This window comes from Peromyscus leucopus, chromosome 1 (genome assembly GCF_004664715.2).
Source record: "Peromyscus leucopus breed LL Stock chromosome 1, UCI_PerLeu_2.1, whole genome shotgun sequence".
NCBI lineage: Eukaryota > Metazoa > Chordata > Mammalia > Rodentia > Cricetidae > Peromyscus > Peromyscus leucopus.
Genome location: NC_051063.1, coordinates 39,674,217 through 39,694,611, shown reverse-complemented (window position 1 = coordinate 39,694,611; position 20,395 = coordinate 39,674,217). Strand labels below are relative to the sequence as shown.

Sequence of the window (20,395 nt, the reverse complement as noted above, 5' to 3'; positions counted from 1 at the left end):
AAGCCATGAGCCATGTGGCAACTTGTAGACTAATAGAAATGGGTTAATTTAAGATATATGAACTGCTAGCTAGAAGCCTGAGCCATCAGGCCAAACAGTTTAAATAACAGAAGCGTCTGTGTGTTTATTTTATAAGTAGGCTGTCGGACTGCCAGGGCTTGGTGGGACCCGGAGAGAAAACTCCAGCTACGCTGCTTTTACCCTGAAAGATCTCATTCCCTGTTAAGTCTTCAGGACCACCTTTATGAGGGTGAAAGCCAAAATGTTTTCTGTAGACTCTTCTGCATCCTGCTCTCAGATTTCTCGGTACTTGGGTACTTGCATGTTGTGAGGATGTTCTGTTGATTCTTTCTGCCCGGATACCCTCTTCTGCTGGCACTGCTTCCTCCCTGGCCTGCTGTGAACATTTGTGGGGTGGCGGCTTTTCTAAGCTCCATACCTTCAAATGCAAGAACCACTTTGGCTCCCCCATCCTCCCTCCATTCCAACCAGTTGCTGACCACCTCAGTTCCGTTTACATGCGCTCTTGCATCTGTCTCCAGCCTTTTCTTTGTTCTCTCCGCCCTCACTAGGCATTGTCTTCATTCAGATCCACTCTGTGATCTGAGAGCACCTGAGACAACCCACTCTACATTAGAAGAAAATACTAGAACATCTATACAATATGTGTATGCACTTTAATCTCAGGCTTTGAAATGCCCCGACTTATGTATGTTTCACGATATAAATAACTCATCAGAGCAGTACAGAGATAATATATCATGTTGTTAATATAAGGATAATGTTAATACCAAGAAACCACTATAGCTACCTACTGCCTAGAATTGATAGACTCGTCCTGTGTCCTTAGAGACACATGCAGTCCTCCTTTCTAGTCTAGCAAGCAGTTACAGCCCTTCTTGCATACCCACTGGCTTGAGCCACCTTGGACTGTTCCCTGGATGCTCTTAAATTCTCATGTTCTCACTCCTGTTCATGCCTTGCTTTTAATTGTTCTCCTTTTCCATGGAGTGGCTGAGAACAAGGAAAATACACATTTTTTTTTAATCCCAATCTGAACCACTCTGTTTGGATTTGGAGCCACTCAGTTCCAAGCTTGACTCCACTGCTCACTAGTTTCACTTTGGAAAGGCATCACTCTTCTTAGCATCCTCCTCCTCATCTGGAACACAATGTCTAGTTTGTAAAATAGCACACGCTGAGTGTACGCTGCACCTGGCATGCTATGATACCGGTTCTGTGTGAGGGGTGGATTGGCTTCTCTTACCATTTTTCTCCCCTAGCATGCTTTGCCCAGTCTCCTCAAATTGTGATATTGTTCAGGGAATTGAGTATGCCATGACTTACAGTCACTAACAAGCTTTCTGTTAGCCCGATCCCTGCTCACCTGTCTCACAGCATTGATATCTGTCATTCAGTGGGATTATGCACTCACATTACAATCCAACAGTACAATGAAAAAACAATGCAAAGCAGTTGAAGGTAAAATTATAATTTTTTTGGGGGGTGGGGTGGGTTTGAGACAGGGTTTCTCTGTGTAGTTTTGGTGCCTGTCCTGGACCTAACTCTGTAGACCAGGTTGGCCTCGAACTCACAGAGATCCGCCTGGCTCTGCCTCCTGAGTGCTGGCATTAAAGGTGTGTGCCGCTGTCACCCAGCTGTAAAATTATAATCTTTACATTAGATGTCATGTGCCATGATGCCAACATAGGTGTCGCCAGGAAAATGTTAGACTCATATTCAAAGTCAATGACAAGCCAGGATCCGGTAGGAAGAGAACAGATTAAACAAAGCAGAAGTGTGGATGGAAGAGAATGTTGAAGATCCAGGAGCTGGAAAGAGATTTGCAAGGAATTAATGAAGCCTTTGAATATTTCTGCTGAAAGAAATCTTTTCAAAACACTCGGCCAGAGTACTTAAATGAAACACGAAAAGCATTAACCATAAAAGAAATTATAGCTAAATCTTACTACACTGAAATTAAGACCGTCTGTTCCTTCAGGGAAATCATAAAGGAAGTTAAGGCATAAAATTTATCTCTCCGGCATATATGAACAATTACAGATCAATAGTGAAAAGCCACTCTGTAGTAGAAGAGGGAAATGGCAGCTGAAGAGACATTTCTCAATGGCTTCCTGCTGCTTGTAATTGAGGACAGAATCACCTGCACGTCCTTAGAGACGCCCACCGCTCTCCTGTCTCGTACTGTGAGGCTAGAAGAAGAAACAAAAAAAAGCAACATTTATATGGGGAAATAAAGCTTGAAAATAATAAAGAAGATGTCATATCTACACCATTGTAGAAGGTACTCGTGGGAAAGTGAAGATGTCCATATCTACAACCATAAGTGAAGATGTCCATATCAACCATATGAAGGTACCATTTTAGGGATAAAAGTGAAGATGTCCATATTAGTTATCTATAGGTTCACAGAAATTGCTACAAATATCTAATAGCTTAAAATAATACAAATCTGATAAGTTCATGGTTCATTGATTATTATAACTATGACTATTAGTAAATTTCTTAATTATTTGTTCCAAGTCATACATTGCTATAGTTAAAGTATAAATTCTTTAATCTAACAGTTATGAGGCAGTTTTAAAAATAAATTTTAGTTCAATTTTACAGGAGAAACAAATCTCATCAAAAATTATTGTTATTGTTATTTTGGTTTTATGAGATGGGGTTTTTCTGTGTAGGTCTGGCTGTCCTAGATCTCACTCTGTAGATCAGGCTGGCCTCGTACTCACAGAGATCCAGCTGGCTCTGCCTCCCGAGTGCTGGAAATTAAAGGTGTGTGCCGCCACAGCCTGGCCGTGACTTATTTTAAACAATTTTTTTCCCCGTTAGCTGCTTCTTGTCTCTGTGTGCTGAACAAGGAGATTGTTTTAGTGCATAGCTTCAAATACCTGTTTTATCCCTTTAAAAAAGAGTAAAGCAAACCCCCAACAGTTCCACTGTGTATCTTAAGGGCTTGTGTGTGTGTGTGTGTGTGTGTGTGTGTGTGTGTGTGTGTACCCTTGGAGGCCAGAAGACAGTGTTGGATCTCCCAGAACTGGAGTTACAAGTCAGTTGTGAGCCATCTTTTACCGGTGCTGGGATCCAAATTTGGGTCCTCTGGAACAGCAAATGCTCTTAACCACAGTCATCTGTAAAGCCCCCAGGGGAAATCTCTAGAACAGTCAATTAAGTTGAATTAAAACACAATCCACATGATCAAACACGCCACACTTTCTCTCTTTCTACTTTTCCCTTGCCCCTCAGCTATCTTTCCTTCCCAACTTCATATGTTTTTTTTTTTTTATTTTTTTTATTTTTAAACCCATGGAGTCCCCTCAGTGCAGCCAGTTCGGTCATAGCTGCAGAGCCTACTGAAGCATGGGTGGGGGCCACTTCCCTAAAGAAGACTGAGTCTTCTCCCAAATGCCATCAAGTGCCGACAGCAACCTGAATGTATGAAATTTTCAGACAAGCAAGAACAACCAAAAAATGAGATGAGTCTGCTAAAATGTTCCCCACCCTGGAAAACTGAGAACTATTAAAAAAGATCCCAGGGCTTGGGACTGAACTGTTCTCATCCTCCTGGTGATCTGACCCTCATCCATGAACCCCTTTTGATTCCCCCTGCCCCTTTTCTATTACTTTGTCTTTAGAACCCAGTGGTCCAGCTATGAGGATTGGGACCCAGTAATTCTCTTCTTGATACCAAGATTTATAGGAACAAAATTCCCAAGAGGAGGAGGCACCACCTGAGATATTACCATCAAAAAGCAAGCAAGCAAGCAAGCAAGCAAGGGGACAAGCAGCAAACAAACAAAAATGATTGATTAAGATGGTGAACAGTGGGCACCATTTATGGAGGATGATGAGCTTGGATGCCATCAGTCTAACAAGAGCATCAGTAACAACTATCTTCCCTGTGTCAAATTCTGCATAGCATTTGGGTACATTTTAGAAACAATTCCCTAGGAGACAATGGACACATTTCAAATGGACTGACTTCAAAGGGCTTTATCTATTAAATCTTTTCTTTGATAGCAAAGGTGTTTTCTGGCCCATAAATGCAAATGTTCTTATTACTTCTGTTATTATGGCTACTAATATACAAGACATGCCTGGTCTTTCTCCTGTGGCCCACCAACTAGATGTCACCTCTGCTGCCAAACCTGTCCATGCACTGCACTTACACCTTCCATGTCTTTGGGGACCTGGCATACCTTAATCTTTACAATGAGCTGTTTGATTTTCCTTTACTGGATGGCAAACTTCCGTTTCAGACTTTGGTACCTCTGTGTGAGTCTTGCATAGATAAATACTTACTTGCCTTGTATTTTTCTGGATTTATTTTCTTAATGGTTTTAAGAAAAGTCAACACTATCATGCTTTAATAGTAGCAAATTCCTCATAACAACTGCTAAGTAAGGCTCAAAGGGGACTCGGGCAAACGGCCGCAGCCAACGAAGGGCAGGCTGGTCTAGGGGACTAGCTACTGTGTGCAGAAGTTCACAAACATTTGTTTGTGTTTTGTAAATAAAATCCTTTACAAAGAGATCCCTCTTGAAAATTCGTGTTGGTTTTATCAGAAACATTTTTCCAATTGTTATAAACACAGTGAAGGTCAGAGCATGCAAATTTCTCAAATGCTTCGTAAGACACGTAATCATCCACATCTAAAGCTGAGACCTGAGATGTAACAGACTAGTTTTCTGCTCACAGGGAGTGAGGCTGTGTAATTCCGTTTCATATCCAATTCTAGCATCTTGTACTTCCTCCAGGGGCCTTTGCCACTACATGACATCATAAACAAGAGAGGCCCAGGGTTCAGTTTTGCCGACATCTTCCTTATAAAGCCAATAAACAAGAAAGCCTCCAGACACCAGCATTATTTTTCCTTTTCCAAAGCCATGCAGAAATGTAATATGTTTACAGAGTTTCTAATTCATTTTCCTACTAATGAAAACAGGCATTTTCGGATACATTAGGCAATGTTCTGGACTTGCCTTCATATGGGGGGGGGGAAGTAATTTGTTTTAAAATTAATTCTAACTTTGTACCTTATTAAGAATTGTGAATGAGTGTGAGGGAAATGGAGAAATAACTGAAACTAAGAAAACAAGAGGCAAAAAAATGTGTTTTTCTTTTAATTATGAAAAGAGTTATTTATGTGATCAGGATTTCTGTGTTTAAGAGCATTGTGAAAAAGTCAACACATTACTTAATTGAGGAAAGCAGCTTAAGACCTACCCTTGCATTTTCATACTGATATGATCAGTGTGCACATGCACATTCAAGTAGTGTTGTCAGAGACAATTAATTTGAATACATTTACAAGTCATATGAATTTCAAAAATATGTCTGAAACAGAACTATTAAAAACCTCCGAAAACGTTCAATGAGGAGATCAAGATTGCCCATCAAGTAATTTCCTGAGCCATGCACAGGCAGACACAATGAAAAAACTGAGTTCACAGTACTGAGCCTCACAGCATCAGCATGCGTATGCAGTGTGCAAGCTCCACTTACTGGAAGATGTTATTCTCAGGACAAATACAGCTGAACCTCTGTTGAAGAATACTGTAAAATATGGGCTGCACAGAGAGTTACCGCTATAATTGCAGTTGGCAAAATTACTGAGCACCCCAAATGAGTGGGACACGAAAGTAGGTGTGAAGAACTCAGAGAGCTTTGTCACAGCTTTGTCCTCAGGTTCACAAAGTTCAAGTGTGGGAGTTAGGACCATAAATGATGCCCGTTAGCATACAGAAAATCAGCATGTCTCTGTCTGTGTATTCTGTGTAAGAGGTATTTTTAGAAGTAGTGGCTGTAGGATTTTTATTTCTTAATTCACTGTATTTTCAATTTGCCAGGTAAGCCTAGAATAAAGAGGAGACCACACACATCTGTCTTTGGAGGATTTGATACTAAAGAGTCCACAAGGGTGGGTTTTGCCCTGGTGGGGTAGATCAGTGTGCCTCTTTAGCCAGGAGGAAAGCTGCCTGCTTCCTGTGCATCAGCTAGTTCACTGAGGTGGGGTGGGGGTGGGGAGGGGGGAGGAGAGGCAAATATCCCCAACTCTTGCCCAGGCAAGTGGATGGTTTCAGGGTAAGCAGGCCTTTGCCAAGCACAGACTGGCATGAAAACAGAATAAATTAGTTCCTCTCAGTCGGTTACTGCTTCGAGTAGGCGAGCCGAGGAAGAAGAGGCACTGAGGCGCGTGTTGAATGTGAACTACCTTCTGTTTCCAGCCAAAGATGCAAAGCAAAAGACAGAGACTATAAACAGTGATCAAAAAACCACGGCTGGGGAGGTAAAGGAGTGCCATGAGCAACTCGACCTTTCCTCTGAATCGTCGCTCCTACAGCACTCACTCTCATTAGCACACACTGTTCCCAATGCAGATTTTTAACTCACTGTCAGGTAAACTACACACACCTGAGGTCTGAGTGAGTGCTTGTCTGGAGTCGGCAGCGGAGGTTGTGGACTGCCACCAAGTAATGACAGCATTGTTTGAAGTTAGTAGTGCAGTTAATTTTTTTTCAATCCTTTTCTTCTTCATGTGTATCTATGTACTGTGTAATCTTGTGTGTGTGCATGTTTGAATGTATGCGGGTGCACACGTGTGTACAGCATATGTAGATATATATGGACACTCCTGTGAAGTGCCTAGGCTGAAGTTGGGGGTCTTCCTAGATCACTCTCCACTCCGTTCATTGAGGCAGAGTCTATCAGTTGAACCCAGCGCTCCCTGGTGACAGTCTAGTGAGCCATCGCATGCAAGATTTCCCGTGTCCGCTTTCCCAGTGCTAAAATTACAGATGGGCTGCCCCACCCACTCTGGGAATTGCTGAGCTGTCTTCCTGGCCTTTATTATTTCTTAACAGTGCACCTAGCAAATCTAGACAATACACTGCTCAGTTATCCACTGTAACTTGGTGGAGCCTCTGGCAGCCCGATATTTTATTATCATGCCCAACGATCTCTCCCACAGAAGGGGTGGACTATCAGTTCTAGCATGGCCATAGTGTGGTTACTCTCAAGATTAGCTCAGTCAAAGAGGAAGCTAGTCTTTTAGTATGAATAGTCTAGCTTTATTCCAGTATGGCTGTTCATAAAATAACTTAAAGACTAAAGCACACTGCCAAGTAATGTTGATGCACACTATAAAAACTCTGAATAAATAAGAAACGAAAACCTACAGACGCAACCATTTGTTGGAGAGGAAATAAAGTATTTATGATTTTTCTTATGATGTTTCATTGACATACGGAGCTGCTAACCAAGTGACAAATTAATTGACTGGGTTTAAAGAGAAATGGATGTGGCTTAATGAAGAGGGACAGGCTATGTATTATGAGACAGCTGGGTTCTGCTACTGCTGGCTTCTGGAGACAATACACATCGGACAGCTAATGAGTCTCTGTTGCATAAGATAGATTTTCTTTATAATAGAATTGCATGCTTTGTCTCTAAATGGGGTTATTATACACACCATTGCACAATGTTTGAAGAGCTTGGTTGGACCTTGTAGAGGGTTAGGAGAGAAATAAATTGGAAGACAATCGTGCTTAAGACTGTCAATCCATCAAACTTCCCATATCTATCTAAATTACCAGCACATTCTCCCCAAATACAAATTTGTATGATACACATGGCTAGACTGTTAATGATGATCAGACATCACTAGTTTCACCAGTCAGGTTTTCCTCTGTAAGTATAGACCCAAATCCACATAAACTGAAACCCGGTAGTCAGTACCCCCGTACCACTACCCACCATGGTCACACACTTCCTGCTTCCCTCTGTGTCCGCACCTGAGTTTCCTTTGGCGTTTCTTCCGCCCTCCGAAAACACACATATGTATCACTTCTCTTGGGTGATTTAATTCTCAGAACTCCAGTTTTGAATCGTAGGTTTTACTGGAAGTTCCCTCACTTCTCTCCACACCTCTGGGCCCCTCGCTGTTCAGTTGTTTGGTTCCTTTTCGTTTTCTTTTCCATTTTCTTTCTTTTTTAAGATTTATTTTCACACTATGTGTATGAATTTTGGCCAGTGTGTGTGTGTGTGTGTGTGTGTGTGTGTGTGTGTGTGTGTGTGTGTGTGTGTGTGTGTGTGTGTGTATGTGTGTGTGTGTAGGTGCCCTGTGCAAGTATGGCTGATGCCAGTAGAGTCCAGAAGAGGGCGCTGGACTCCCTGAGACTGATTGGTTGTAAGCAGGCACGTGAGTGCAGAAGCTGAGTCCTCTGCCAGAAGTGCTCTTAAGCATTGATCCATCTCTCTAGCTCCTGCTCAGCCATTCTTTAGGACAAATCCATTATGACTCATTTTATAGCTCTGAGAAACAAAGCCAGATGTGGTGGAAATCGGTGTTGTTCACTCTGCATCAAAAGATGGGAACAAAGGCAGGACCCACTCAGACAGTGCAGGAGAGGAGACGGAGTGATTGAGTCATCTTTTCCCTAGACATTTATTTTGTGATGGCTTTGAACCTGATTTACCTTCTGGCTTGATTGATTCTTTTATTGAAGTTACTGAGAAGTCTTCTGGAATTTTGTAGCCTAGTTTGACCCCAATTCCCTGCCCTCTCCATGCAATAGTGTGTCTCGAAGCCCCCTGAGTCCAGAGAATGTGACTCCTGGGTAGCATAGCTATATGCTTGGGGAGAGACTTTGGACATTATTAATCCCCATTGGCTCTGACATTTCCTCCTTTGAGGTGAAGTGACAGCATTTGCTTCCTCCAAACTTCCTTCTCTGTCTCTTGACTCCCAGCCGAGCACGAGTAATTGAAAAACATTACACATGGGAAATAGTTCATGGTCCTTGGAGTCAGAAGATCTTTTCAGCCAAGACATCATTCTCTCCTGAACCAGATTGCTTCCTCTTCATCATCGTGGGGTTCTTTACTTTTCAACCCTCTGTGTGTCTGGAAGAAAGCGAGGTGAGCTGAAAGAAATGAACAAAACAGTTTCATGGGCTTCTCCACATAGGTCTCAGCCTCTCCAAATTGAATCTTGGAGCCTTGTCAGAAGTGTTATTTTTCCAACAGAGAAGGTGTTAAGAGGCTATAGGAAATAAACTCACTGCCTGACGCCGTTCTCTTTGCTTGCTGTATCTATTTACTGCGAAGACTCTATTGGAAGGTGTGACAGGAGGGTTATATGACAAAGGAAAATCACCCCTCTCTAATTCTATTTGTCTGTCTTCTCCTTAATATGGGCTTCAGGGTTTCCTTGTTGTTTCTGGAACAATGTCTTACAAGGCATCTTTTGGGTGGTTTGGTGTATGTGTTTATTGAGATGCTTAATTCCATTCACTGAATTTTGAAGCCGCAAACACTAGTCTGTAGATGGAACTATATTTTTATAATAAAATTTCTCAAATTTGACCAGCAGAAAGGAAAAACCTAACTAAATGGTAGCGATGCCATGATAATGGATTTTTTACTATTTTAAAAATGGATTTTGCGTGCTCCGGTAAAAATAGATCATTGGATAGCAATAGCAAGGTTGCATAGCTCTAGGTGGAAATCAGTTTCCAGTTGACTGGATGTTTCATTTAACACGAGGGCTTGTACTTATCATGGTTTTCCCTTTAGCACAATGACCTCCAGGAAATCAGTGCTCGGCAGCTGATGAGCACACACAAGCCTTCAGTAGTGCTTGTTCTGTTTCCCCAACTCTATGCACATGAACATCTGGAACTGGGACATGATACCGCAAACACACTGTGTTCAAGTGCAACACCTCTAGTTTAAGGACCTGAAAACACATCATCAGTGATTCAGCTCTAGGCTCCCAATGAGAATTCCCTACTGTGTAGTGTTGAATAAAGCTGTGAAAAGCTGGTGCAGTTTTCCTTCCTGGAAACGCCTTTCTCTTAGTCCTGTAAATATGCTTGCCCTCATTTTCCTGGGATTTCCACCCATCCCGTGAGCCACTTCCTTATCTCCTCTCTCCCCACATCCTCACGTTTCTTGAGGTACTGTCTTCCACATGGGTTACTGTTGGTTCCCCATGTCACTGCAGCCAGCCCGAGCGAGGTCAGCCCGTGGCTGACTTCAGTTTGCCTCAGGTTTGTTCGAGGTTCTCTGGTTTCTTCTCTTGGTCTCATTTGATGACTACTCACAATCTCTTCTATTTCTAAGGTATCTGCTTTGTTTGGCTTTGAGGGGCTCTGAGTTGTTCTCCTTCAGTTTTTTCTCTCTTGCTCTGTTCCACGCCTACCCATGTATCCCAGTTATCTCAGGGAGCTGGGTGCTCTGGTCCAGCTTGCCCTTGGCTTCCCAATTCTGGGCTGTATTTTCAGCCTCATGGTCCAGGCTCAGTGTGATCAGCCTGTCTGCTTAGTAGCTCTGAGACATCTATTCCTCTTCCAGCCTCGCTCTGCTCCCTCCATCACATGACCCTCCCTTCCCCCATGCAGGGGCAGACACCAAAGACTCAAAAGTCATTGGGTTCCTGCCTGCCACACTTGTTGGATCACTCACCAAAGCCCACGGATCCATCCCAGCAATATCTTCTTATCTATCTGTGCTTTCTCCTAAGGTACCTGAGATTCAGCTTTCCCTGTCTTCTGTCTGCCCCAAGGCCCCGGGTCTGTTTCTCTTTCTGCTGCTCTTTCCCTCTGAAGACAGCCCAGGCATGCTCATTCCTGGCTCCCAACTACCCAAAGATGTGCTTCCCAATGCAGCTTAGACTTTCTAGGATCTGGGTCTTCTCTCTTCTTCCTGACTTGTCCCCCAGACTTACTGTTGTGAGGTAACTCCTTCTGAGACCACATGAACTCTTAAAGCCACACCCGGTTCTACCATGGGATTTTGGCCTAAAAATAATCTCTTCTCTTTTTGTATGGGGAAAGTGTCTACTCATGTTTAGAGAGGACGTTCAAATGATATTTTCCCAAGCCTTCTCCCACCTCCTCTGGTAGTCACTAGACCCTATAACACTGCCCTGTGATCATATGTCTAGATAGAGACGGACATCTTGTTTGTCTTGCTCCTTGTCACGTGACTCCAAGTGTTGGGCACATTCTAGGTCTGTGACAGGTGCTGGTATGACAGCTTCAGAGTGAATGCCATCAGTGTACAACTGCCAAGTGGCTTCGAAGGTTCCTGAACCACGGGCCCCGTGGGGAAAGTCCCTCCCCTTGTTTGGACGGACTGTTTAATCTCTGCTCCCGGTTCTGCTTTCCCCAGGAAAAGGAGAAGCTGTATGTGGAACTGAAGCACATCTTGGCCCGGCAGCCTGGCCCGGAGGCTGCAGAGCAGCTGCAGATCTACCGGCACACACTGCGGGAGCGGACCAAGCAGCTGAAAGTAAGCGCCAAGCCCTGCTCTCCCTCCTTAGGACAGCTGCCTCCAGGGGACTCCTGGGCTGCCCCGTGAGTCGAGCTCCTCCCAAGTCAGCGTTCCTCAGAGTTCTTTAGACTCTAATGATCTCAAAAGGAGGAGAATGAGCATGAAGGAAGGAGCTGAGGAAGGACGGTGACAGCGTAATGGAGGGAGGTCACAGAACGATTTAGACAGCCCAGATGGTGGAAAAGAACATTAAACGCCATTGCCAACTCGAAGCACACCACTACACCAAAGCAGCTTTCTGCTACTCCTTTCCACCCACAATAAATGTTTGTGAAGCACAAGCCGGTCCCTGGGGCCTTGCTTTGTGTCCACTTATCACATAAACAGTCATGAAAGGCAGATAAAACCGTGCAAAATTTTTGTTGGCAAAACTCCCTTCCAAGTGACACAAAAGCCTCAGTTGGAGACATGGAGTATTTTCCTATTCTGTGTGCCTCTTGAAAGCTTTCTCAAGCACTGTATATCTTCAGACCGTATTTTCAACCTTATCTCCTGAGCGAGCAATCACAACTCTTAGAATACCAGAGAAGCTTTGTGCTCACACACATCTGTGGAGTTGTGTGCAGTTCAGCTAACTTCTGGCATTTACCTGCCCCATGAAGGTAATAATCCGTATCTCCTATTGGGGATAAAATAGGTGACGCCCTATTAATGTAGGCTTAATCTTTGCATAAACAAGATGTTATAATGTTGTGTCCTTTAGGTAAAAAGGACAGATGAAGCCAATCTAATTAAAATATTAATTTTCAAATGACTGTGAGAGCTCATTTCATGTGAGGACCCAGAGACATAATTTGAATTTTGCAAAAGGCACACGGTTTTGATTACTTTTGTTTCTTGAAACAATTGAATATTTCAAGCAACAAAATATTTTTCTTCTTGTATTCTCAGGGTGAGTATAAATTAGAAAAGTATACGCCTCCTTTGTCTTCTCCACAGTTGGCTCTGGATAGTCCGCAATGGCTCCCCAAGGAGTGGTATATTACAGCAGTCCTTTACCTCAGGAAACCCTTGTCTTCGGCTCAGAATAAAAGGCAGCACCTTGCAGCAGAGGGACCAGGGTTATTCAGAGCAAGTCCCACAGAGCAATGCCATTATCAAAACAGGGTCTTTGTTCCCAAGAACCAAACCATGGAGACAGGTTTTCTTTCAACATGAAAATCATGTTCTTCAGTGCAGCCAACATGGCCATAATCATATTCACAACAATTAAGAGGAAGGAGTTCAGAAGCAAATAAAGAGGCAAAATGATCATCTCACTTTTATGAATACCTTTAAAACAATGACTGCATGCCCCTTAGAACAATGGGCTGCTTTTTCTTGCCTGGATTCTGGAAGGGAGCACACCCGAGTATGGCCATGCTTTATGCCCTGTTTAGACGAGTACATCCCTGCTCTAGTGTGGCTCATACCTCTTAGCACTCACTGAATCCAGCCATGGAGAGAGGTGGGGGCCGGGCTTCCTATTACAGCCTCTCTCTTGCATTAAGATCTTGCATTGAACATTAAGGCCCATGCTCCCTGCTTCTAAGAGCTAAAGTGTCCCACTGCTGAGACACAGAGTGAGCCTGGGAATAGTCCCGGAGAATGCAATGAAAAGGATGATAGACATTTAGCAGAACAGCCACCCTGGCAAACACATAAATTGAAAGTCTACTTGTTGGTGGTGGGGAGATGCTTTCAAAAGGACTCTTACCGTAATCCTCAGAATCTCACTCCCTAGTGGTATTTTCTTTTGAATATATTTTAAAGGGCTAAGAGCTATCCTAGACGGTGTGTCTGGGAGTATTTCTGTCTCCACTCATAATATTCCCTGAAACACACTACACCATTCATCTGGACCCATTTGAATGTTGCTGCTAGCTCTCCTTTTAAGTATGGCATGATATTTCATTTCTGTGTGTCACTTGATCACGAGTCAGTGGTCCTCAGCCCAATTCATATCCACGTACGGGCCCTAGCCTGTGGAAGTGTGCCGTTGAACTATTAACCCTGGACAATGGTCTGCACCTTTAGCCCCTGGGATGACTGTTAGCAGGTTAAAACAGATGTCCCTGTACACCCTTCACTAATGCTGCTTTGCTTGCCTGTCAGGTTCTGTCATCAGAGTTGAATATGTACGAGTCCCAGAGCCAGGAGTACAAGTACGAGATCGAGAGACTTGGCAATGAACTGGTGACTTTGAAGAAGAAATACCTGGCTCAGAAACGCAAAGAACTCATTCAGAAGTAAGACCCAGTCAAATGCTCTAGGCTTGTTGTGCCTGCTATCTGCTTATTTAAGAAAATATTTGAGGAAGCTGGGAGTGGTGGTGTGCGCCTTTAATCCTAGCACTTAGGAGGCAGAGGCAGGCTGATTTCTGTGAGTCCAAGGCCAGACTGGTCCACATAGATAGTTCCAGGCCAGCCAGGGCTGCACAGTGAGACCCCATGTCAAAAGAATAAGAAGTTTGATGAATTTCTCAGAGCTGCCAATCTCAGTAGGGTAAACTGAGTCATGGGACAAACAACCAGAAGTCCACAACACATCAAAATTGATGTTGTATCTAACGATCTCTCCTCCCTTAGCAACCTATCAGGGATCCACCAATACCTGCTTATTGATGGACTGAACATGGGGCAGATGGGAGAGGGGGTACCCCTTACCCTGCCGCACACACTCTCCTCATGGTTTGCCAACAACCAGGCAATAACTGTTTGCAGATGAGACTCGATAAGCAGCCTTCTCTAGGCTGAAGCTTGTTCACAGTTAAAACCACAAGTACTTCTGCAGAGGGCGCAGGGCTTGGTAAGGTTGCTGTCTCTCTGAATGCGGGGCACGGCTGTGACTGTGGACACATGCTATGTTTTAGACGTGACTGTCTCTGAGATCCTTGTTGGCGGTTGACTAGAGTATTTGTGGTGGGGTGTTGGTCTCAGCTTCTCTTCCAGGAAACAAGGACGTGAAGACGCAAATGCTGAGCCTGGCATTTTGGGTTTTGGGTGCCCACATGCTGGGAAGCAAGTGTTCTTTTTGCCTCGCCACTGTCATTTCCCTGTGCCCAGCGATTAGGGCGGGAGCCCAGTTGAGTCAGGAAGTTTGAAACTTGGTCTGATGGTGTGGCCTTGCCAAAACTAATCCAGCTAATTCTACAATGACTCCCATTACGGGTTGAAAGTCATATTTGGTATTTCATCTGCATGGACATCTCAGGGACAGGCTGAAATATGGCTTGAGTGCATCTGCCTACAATCCGTTAGCAGCAAACAGCATATAAAGTAACTGGATGCAAATTCATTTGCCAGTAAAAATCTGCCCTTCTTGTAAATCAGAATATTCCCCTGGTCCACATTTAGATGCCAGCTTCTGGGAGTGAAATACCGCCATGATTTAGAGAAGTCTGTCTTCCCGTGTGGGTCTTGTGACTCTCTGCATCTGTAGTGAGATTGATTAAATATGCAAGTTCCCTGGCCCCACTTCTGGATATTTGGATTAGCCTTAGAAATCCACAACTTAAAGCTTCCTGGGTGGTTTTCAGTCACATTGAAGTCTCAGAACCACTGAGACAGAGAGAGAGAGAGAGAGAGAGAGAGAGAGAGAGAGAGAGAGAGAGAGAGAGAGAGAGAGAGAGGAGAAAGAGGAGAGAGAGATAGAGAGATAGATATATATAGAGAGAGGAGAAAGAGGAGAGAGAGATAGAGAGATAGAGAGATAGAGATAGAGAGAGAGGAGAGAGAGGAGAGAGGAGATAGAGATAGAGATAGATAGATAGATAGAGAGAGAGACAGAGAGAGACAGAGACAGAGAGAGACAGAGACAGAGACAGAGACAGAGAGGGAGAGAGAGAGGAGAGAAACCATCCAGGGCAAAGGAGTCTGGAAGTAGAAACACTGGGGTTAAACTGGGTCACATGGTGAACAAGCAGATCGGTTCACACCACCTCTAGGTCCCATGGTGAGCAAGTAGATCAGTTCACACCACCTCTAGTTCCCATAGTGAGTGAGCAGATGGTTCACACCACTTCTGGTATCTTGTGGTTGTGCTGCTGAAATATCAGCAGGGCTGGTTTCTCATGAGGAAGGTGTTGGACTCTGAGACCAATTTTTTGAGCTTACACTGTGACAATAAGAGATTCTTGAGATCATTTCTTCCCCTCCCACAGATCCATACATATACTTTTTTAAAGGAAGAAAAAAGTTTCCAGAGTCATTTGAGATTTACCTTCGTAAGATTTTAATTTGCAACCTACATGCATACTCTCATCATTTTGTAACAATAAGTAAAACATAAAGCTTAGTTTTAAAGATAAAACCCTGACCAGACTCCTATACCTTCTTTCTATGACAGGGAAATCATCCCATTTGTCTCTGAGGGTTCGTACACTCCACTTGAGACTGATGGTGTAGTTTAACACAGTTCCAAACAGTGAGCATGGCTAAAAGGTTGATCATCTTTCTAGAACAGATTCACTTCTTGCTATAGCTCATGACTTACCTTAACCTCTTGAAAAACAAATTTTAAAGTTACATTTATCTATCTATCTATCTATCTATCTATCTATCTATCTATCTATCATCTATCTATCTATCATCTATCTACCTACCTCCCTACCTCCCTACCTCTCTATCATCTATCTATCTATCTATCTATCTATCTATCTATCTATCTATCTATCTATCTATCTATCATCTATCTATCTATCATCTATCTACCTACCTCCCTACCTCTCTATCATCTATCTATCTATCTATCTATCTATCTATCTATCATCTATCTATCTATCTATCGTGTGTGTGTGTGTGTGTGTGTGTGTGTGTGTGTGTGTGTATGCAACACAGCACATGTGTGTAGAGGTTTGGGAGTGGGTGTGAGTGTGGCCATGCCGTGGTGTAGGTAAGGAGGTCAGAAGATACTTTATGGAAGTCAGTTCTTTCTTTCTGTCCTCTAAGCCTAGGGATCAACCTCAGGTCCCCAGGTGTGGCAGCAAGCCCCTTTACACACTTTACACAACGCCATCTCTCTGGCCCCTAACCTCATGCTCTGCGACCTTCCTGGCTACTCCATAGTTCACTGGATACAGCAGGATGAGCTGCTCTCTCTCGGCTTAGCCCGTCTCAGTGGTTATATACCCTTTATGGCTCTTTAGTTGAAGCACATTTAAATCATTGAGAATTCTGTGCCTTGGTTGCACTCGCTGCGTTTGTGGTGTTGGTAAGCACACAGAGGCTTTAGCTGCAGAGCCGTTTCCTCTGCTGTGGACGTATCTGTCGGTTAGTGTGGCTCTTCTTCCCCTGTCCTCTGCTTGGCCTCCCTCAGAGCCCTCTGACCTGGGTTTGGTTTCTCTGGAGATTCCTTTCAGTTGAGGTATCCATGAGTCGGTAGACAGGGAACAATTCATAGGAATACAGCAAAAAAGATTGAGGTGCTGAAGAAAATATGCGCAGGTGAGAACAAAAGTGCTGAGATGGTTTCCACTGGAAGGAAGGGAGGCTGCAGGGAGTCATTATAATGGTCTATAAATACATTAAACAGATAATGCGGAGGAGACAGCATATTCCCATTAGTCAGCTTAGACTAAGCCAGAAGCATTAAGCTTAAGTTCCTTCAGAAAGGAAAATTCAGGTTATTTAAGGCAAGAGGGTGCAGGGAAGGGGAGTGAGGGCTTCCTGCATCTAACACCAGTCAGGAGCTAGACAAGCTGCCAACGTCTGGGAAGGAATCCTCTTTGCTGGACCCACTCGAAGCTGGAGCTTTTGTCCCATTTATGGAGGATGGGTTTTCACAGTAATGAAATCAATTCTACAAAGAGCAGCTGAGTTGATTAACCAGTGCTCTACAGGTTCTTTCCAAATGGAATAATTCAGAGCCTTCCCTGTGGCTGGATGTTCACACACACACACACACACACACACGCACACACACACACACACACATCACACACACACTTTAGAAAATATCAACTCAACTCATGTCATTTTACCTTTGGGATTCTTTCATTTTCCTCAGACATACTTCATCAGCTGCTGGTTTCACCCACGTCCCTCTACCTGGTTCCTCCAGTCTCTACTTCTTATGCTGGCCTGTAGTTTGCAAGATAACAGTCTTCCCACAAAGTCGGTATTCATCCCTCTAGGATCAGTCATATGTATTTGGCCCATCTATTTGACTCTGGTCTTAGAAGTTTGCTTAACTTTTGTGCTTTATAATTCAAAATAGGGAACTTGTTTTAATTGGGCTGTCTCTGCAGGAAAGGTGTGAGTGTGTGCGTGTGTGTGTGTGCGTGTGTGTGTGTGTGTGTGTGTGTGTGTGTATGTGTGCATAAGTGTATGTACATTTGTGCACGTGTGTGTGTGCACGTGTGTGTATGTGTGCATGTATGTGTGTGTGCAAGAGTGTATATGCATTTGTGCATGTGTGTGTGCATATTTGTGTGTGTGTGTGTGTATGAAAGGGATCCAGATGGAAAAATACATTGTAGATTTGTTTTAAGCAGAATTCCTTTTATCTATTATCAAAAATACCATCTTCTTTTTTTTAATCTCCCCAGATTTTCTTGTATCTTAAACTATTTCTAGCAATTTTTGTTACATGTTTGGAGTTATAGGAGAGTTTGTATTTTATATATGTCCAAGTTTGATGAAGATACTTTTCATGCAGTAAATATTTCCAACTTTCTGTGAGGATTTGGAAATGTACCAGGTGACAAATGACTAATTGGTCATTGTATCTGCGCCAAGAGGAAGGCTTTTCTGACTGATCTTTGGAACTAAACAAATATTTTTAAAACAGGAAGAGCATTATTAGTCAGAAGGCATCGAAGCCACAGTGTCTGAGCTGTAATGAGGTCCTCTGTCCATATTTGGACCATATATTTCATATCTAATTGTCTCCCCATAAGTCTCCATGTTGTCAGAAAACACCCAATTAGATTTCCACAACCACCTTGTCTCCAGCCAGAAGCTTTAATCAGTTGTTTGCAGTGGCTAGCTCACCCTAGGAACTTACAGAACATGAAACTTAGGAAAGGAAAAGGATGTTGGGGAAGCTAATCATCTCTTTTCTCTTACAGAAACAAGGACAGAATGTCCATGAACAACATCTTCTCAGGGTCTAAGCCGTCTGGCCCTCGATTTACTGGGGGTGGATTTCCCCTCAACCAGCCATCCAAGGTGAAGTTGTAACGGGAAGCTGCTGGCGGGGTCAAACACAGCAGCTCAGGAACATCGTGGCAGCATTGCCTGTAAATCCCTCAGATCCCAGATACCTAGAAAAGCTGGTGCTCAGCTCTCCGGAACGGGACAGAATGGACACCTATCAAGGTCTCGTATAGAAGAGTGATGACGTCATACCTGAAGCACACCGACAGTAAGAGACTGCAACTGAAGCTCTTTAATTAGGCTGACCCTTGGCGGAAAGCTGATCTTTCATTGCAGTCCCACTGACTGACTTGAAATGCAGGTTTAGAAACTTGGGGTGGATGAAGCTTTGGGTATTAGTTTCCCCATTGTAGATATTTGAGCACTTGAAGATTTTTGTATATAAAAATATTTTATATGTAAAAAATGCAGTGCATGCCCTCACATCTTATTAGTGAAAATCTATTTTAATTATTCCTCATTAACAAGTCATTGAATGAGATGAGAAAACAGGACACATTACTGGGATTTCAAAAGTATGTATTGAGAGTGATTTCCATGTGGGATGTCATTTCAGGCCTGGGGTAGGAAAATCTATTCTGAAGAGAAATGCCAATAAATACTTCATCATAAAAAAAAAATCTTTGTAGAGATTTTGATCTTTGCTTTGGTAGAGCATGTCATTAAAGTTTAAAATGACTGAGAGAAATGTTTAACATAAGGATTTGAGCCAAAGGATCCAAGACCATGGAGTGAAAGCAAGGACCGGCTGCTGTGCTTGGGAGGCCTTGTGCTTGACAGTGGAGTTGAGTTGTTCAGCAGAAGGATCTGTTTGGCTCTCAGGCCGCCAGACAGCAGGTTGAGCCACAGAATCCATTGTGACTTCTTTTTGTTGTAGCCAAAGTTATGTGGGCATTAGTTCACAGTTACCTTGTTAAATGTCCATTCAGTACTACTGTGGCCATCTCTCCTATAATAACTTGATTTCTGCATTTTTTACATTATCGAGGAGCAAGTATCTCAGCAATGAACAAGAACACCATTGTGGGACATTTGTACATCTGTGAAGATGTATTGCTGTGATTGGTGTAATAAAGAGCTGAATGGCCAATAGTTAGGCAGAAGAGGATAGGCAGAGAGAGAGGAAGTCAGAGGGATGAAGCTAGGTTCTAGAGATGCCAATGGGATGTGGAACAAGTCAGACATACGGGACATAGGAGAGGTAACTGAGCCATGTGGTAGAATGTCGATTAATATAAACAGGTTATAAGAGCTAGTCAGAAAAAGCCTAAGTCAAGGCCAAGCTTTTGTAATTAATAATAAGTCTCTGTGTCATTATTTGCAGGCTGGTGGATAAGAGCTAGTTAGAAAAAGCCTAAGCTAAGGCCAAGCTTTCATAATTAATAGCAAGTCTCTGTGTTATTATTTGCGAGCTGGTGGTCCTGACCAGATAGCTTACTACACAATGTAAGCAAAACATCTGAGTGTTCCATTTGTGTTCATGACTACAATTCCCATGATCAGGAGCATGGGTACAGGAAAATGGGACTTAAAGGAATTCTCTGGATGTCCTGTGGCCCCTCAGTCTACTGAGGCTGGTGCTATTGCTTAGGTGAGGTTCCCCAGAAGCTGACAAATCACAGAGAAGTCCGTGGAAGTGTTTTACTGTGATTCCACAAAAGCAGGTAAGAGGATACAGAGGTGAAACAGCAAAGGGAAGCACACCATGAAAGGATGGCATGTAAAGTCAAGCTCTGTGAAGGGAGACCCTGGCTCTGCTTGCAGCCGAGCTCTGAAGACACTCCAGTCACTGCTCAGAGCTTGACCATGAGGGATGAGGGAGCTTGGACAGTTATTGTTTCACACTGTTAGTCACCAGTCAAGGACTGTTCTGGAGGGATCCTTCTGGTTCTCTCTGCCTG

General features: G+C 43.4%; 1 protein-coding gene across 1 annotated transcript in view; it reads left to right on the top strand.

Moving 5' to 3' along the window:
* The window catches only part of Cfap58 (cilia and flagella associated protein 58), a 98,435-nt gene extending 79,329 nt beyond the window's left edge, over positions 1-19,106 (top strand). The window contains exons 16-18 of the mRNA XM_028874645.2: positions 11,197-11,316; positions 13,453-13,586; positions 18,407-19,106. Coding sequence (XP_028730478.1) covers positions 11,197-11,316; positions 13,453-13,586; positions 18,407-18,518 — 366 coding nt within the window. The 3' untranslated portion in view covers positions 18,519-19,106. The remainder of the gene's footprint in view (positions 1-11,196; positions 11,317-13,452; positions 13,587-18,406) is intronic.
* The last annotated feature ends 1,289 nt before the right edge of the window (positions 19,107-20,395 follow it).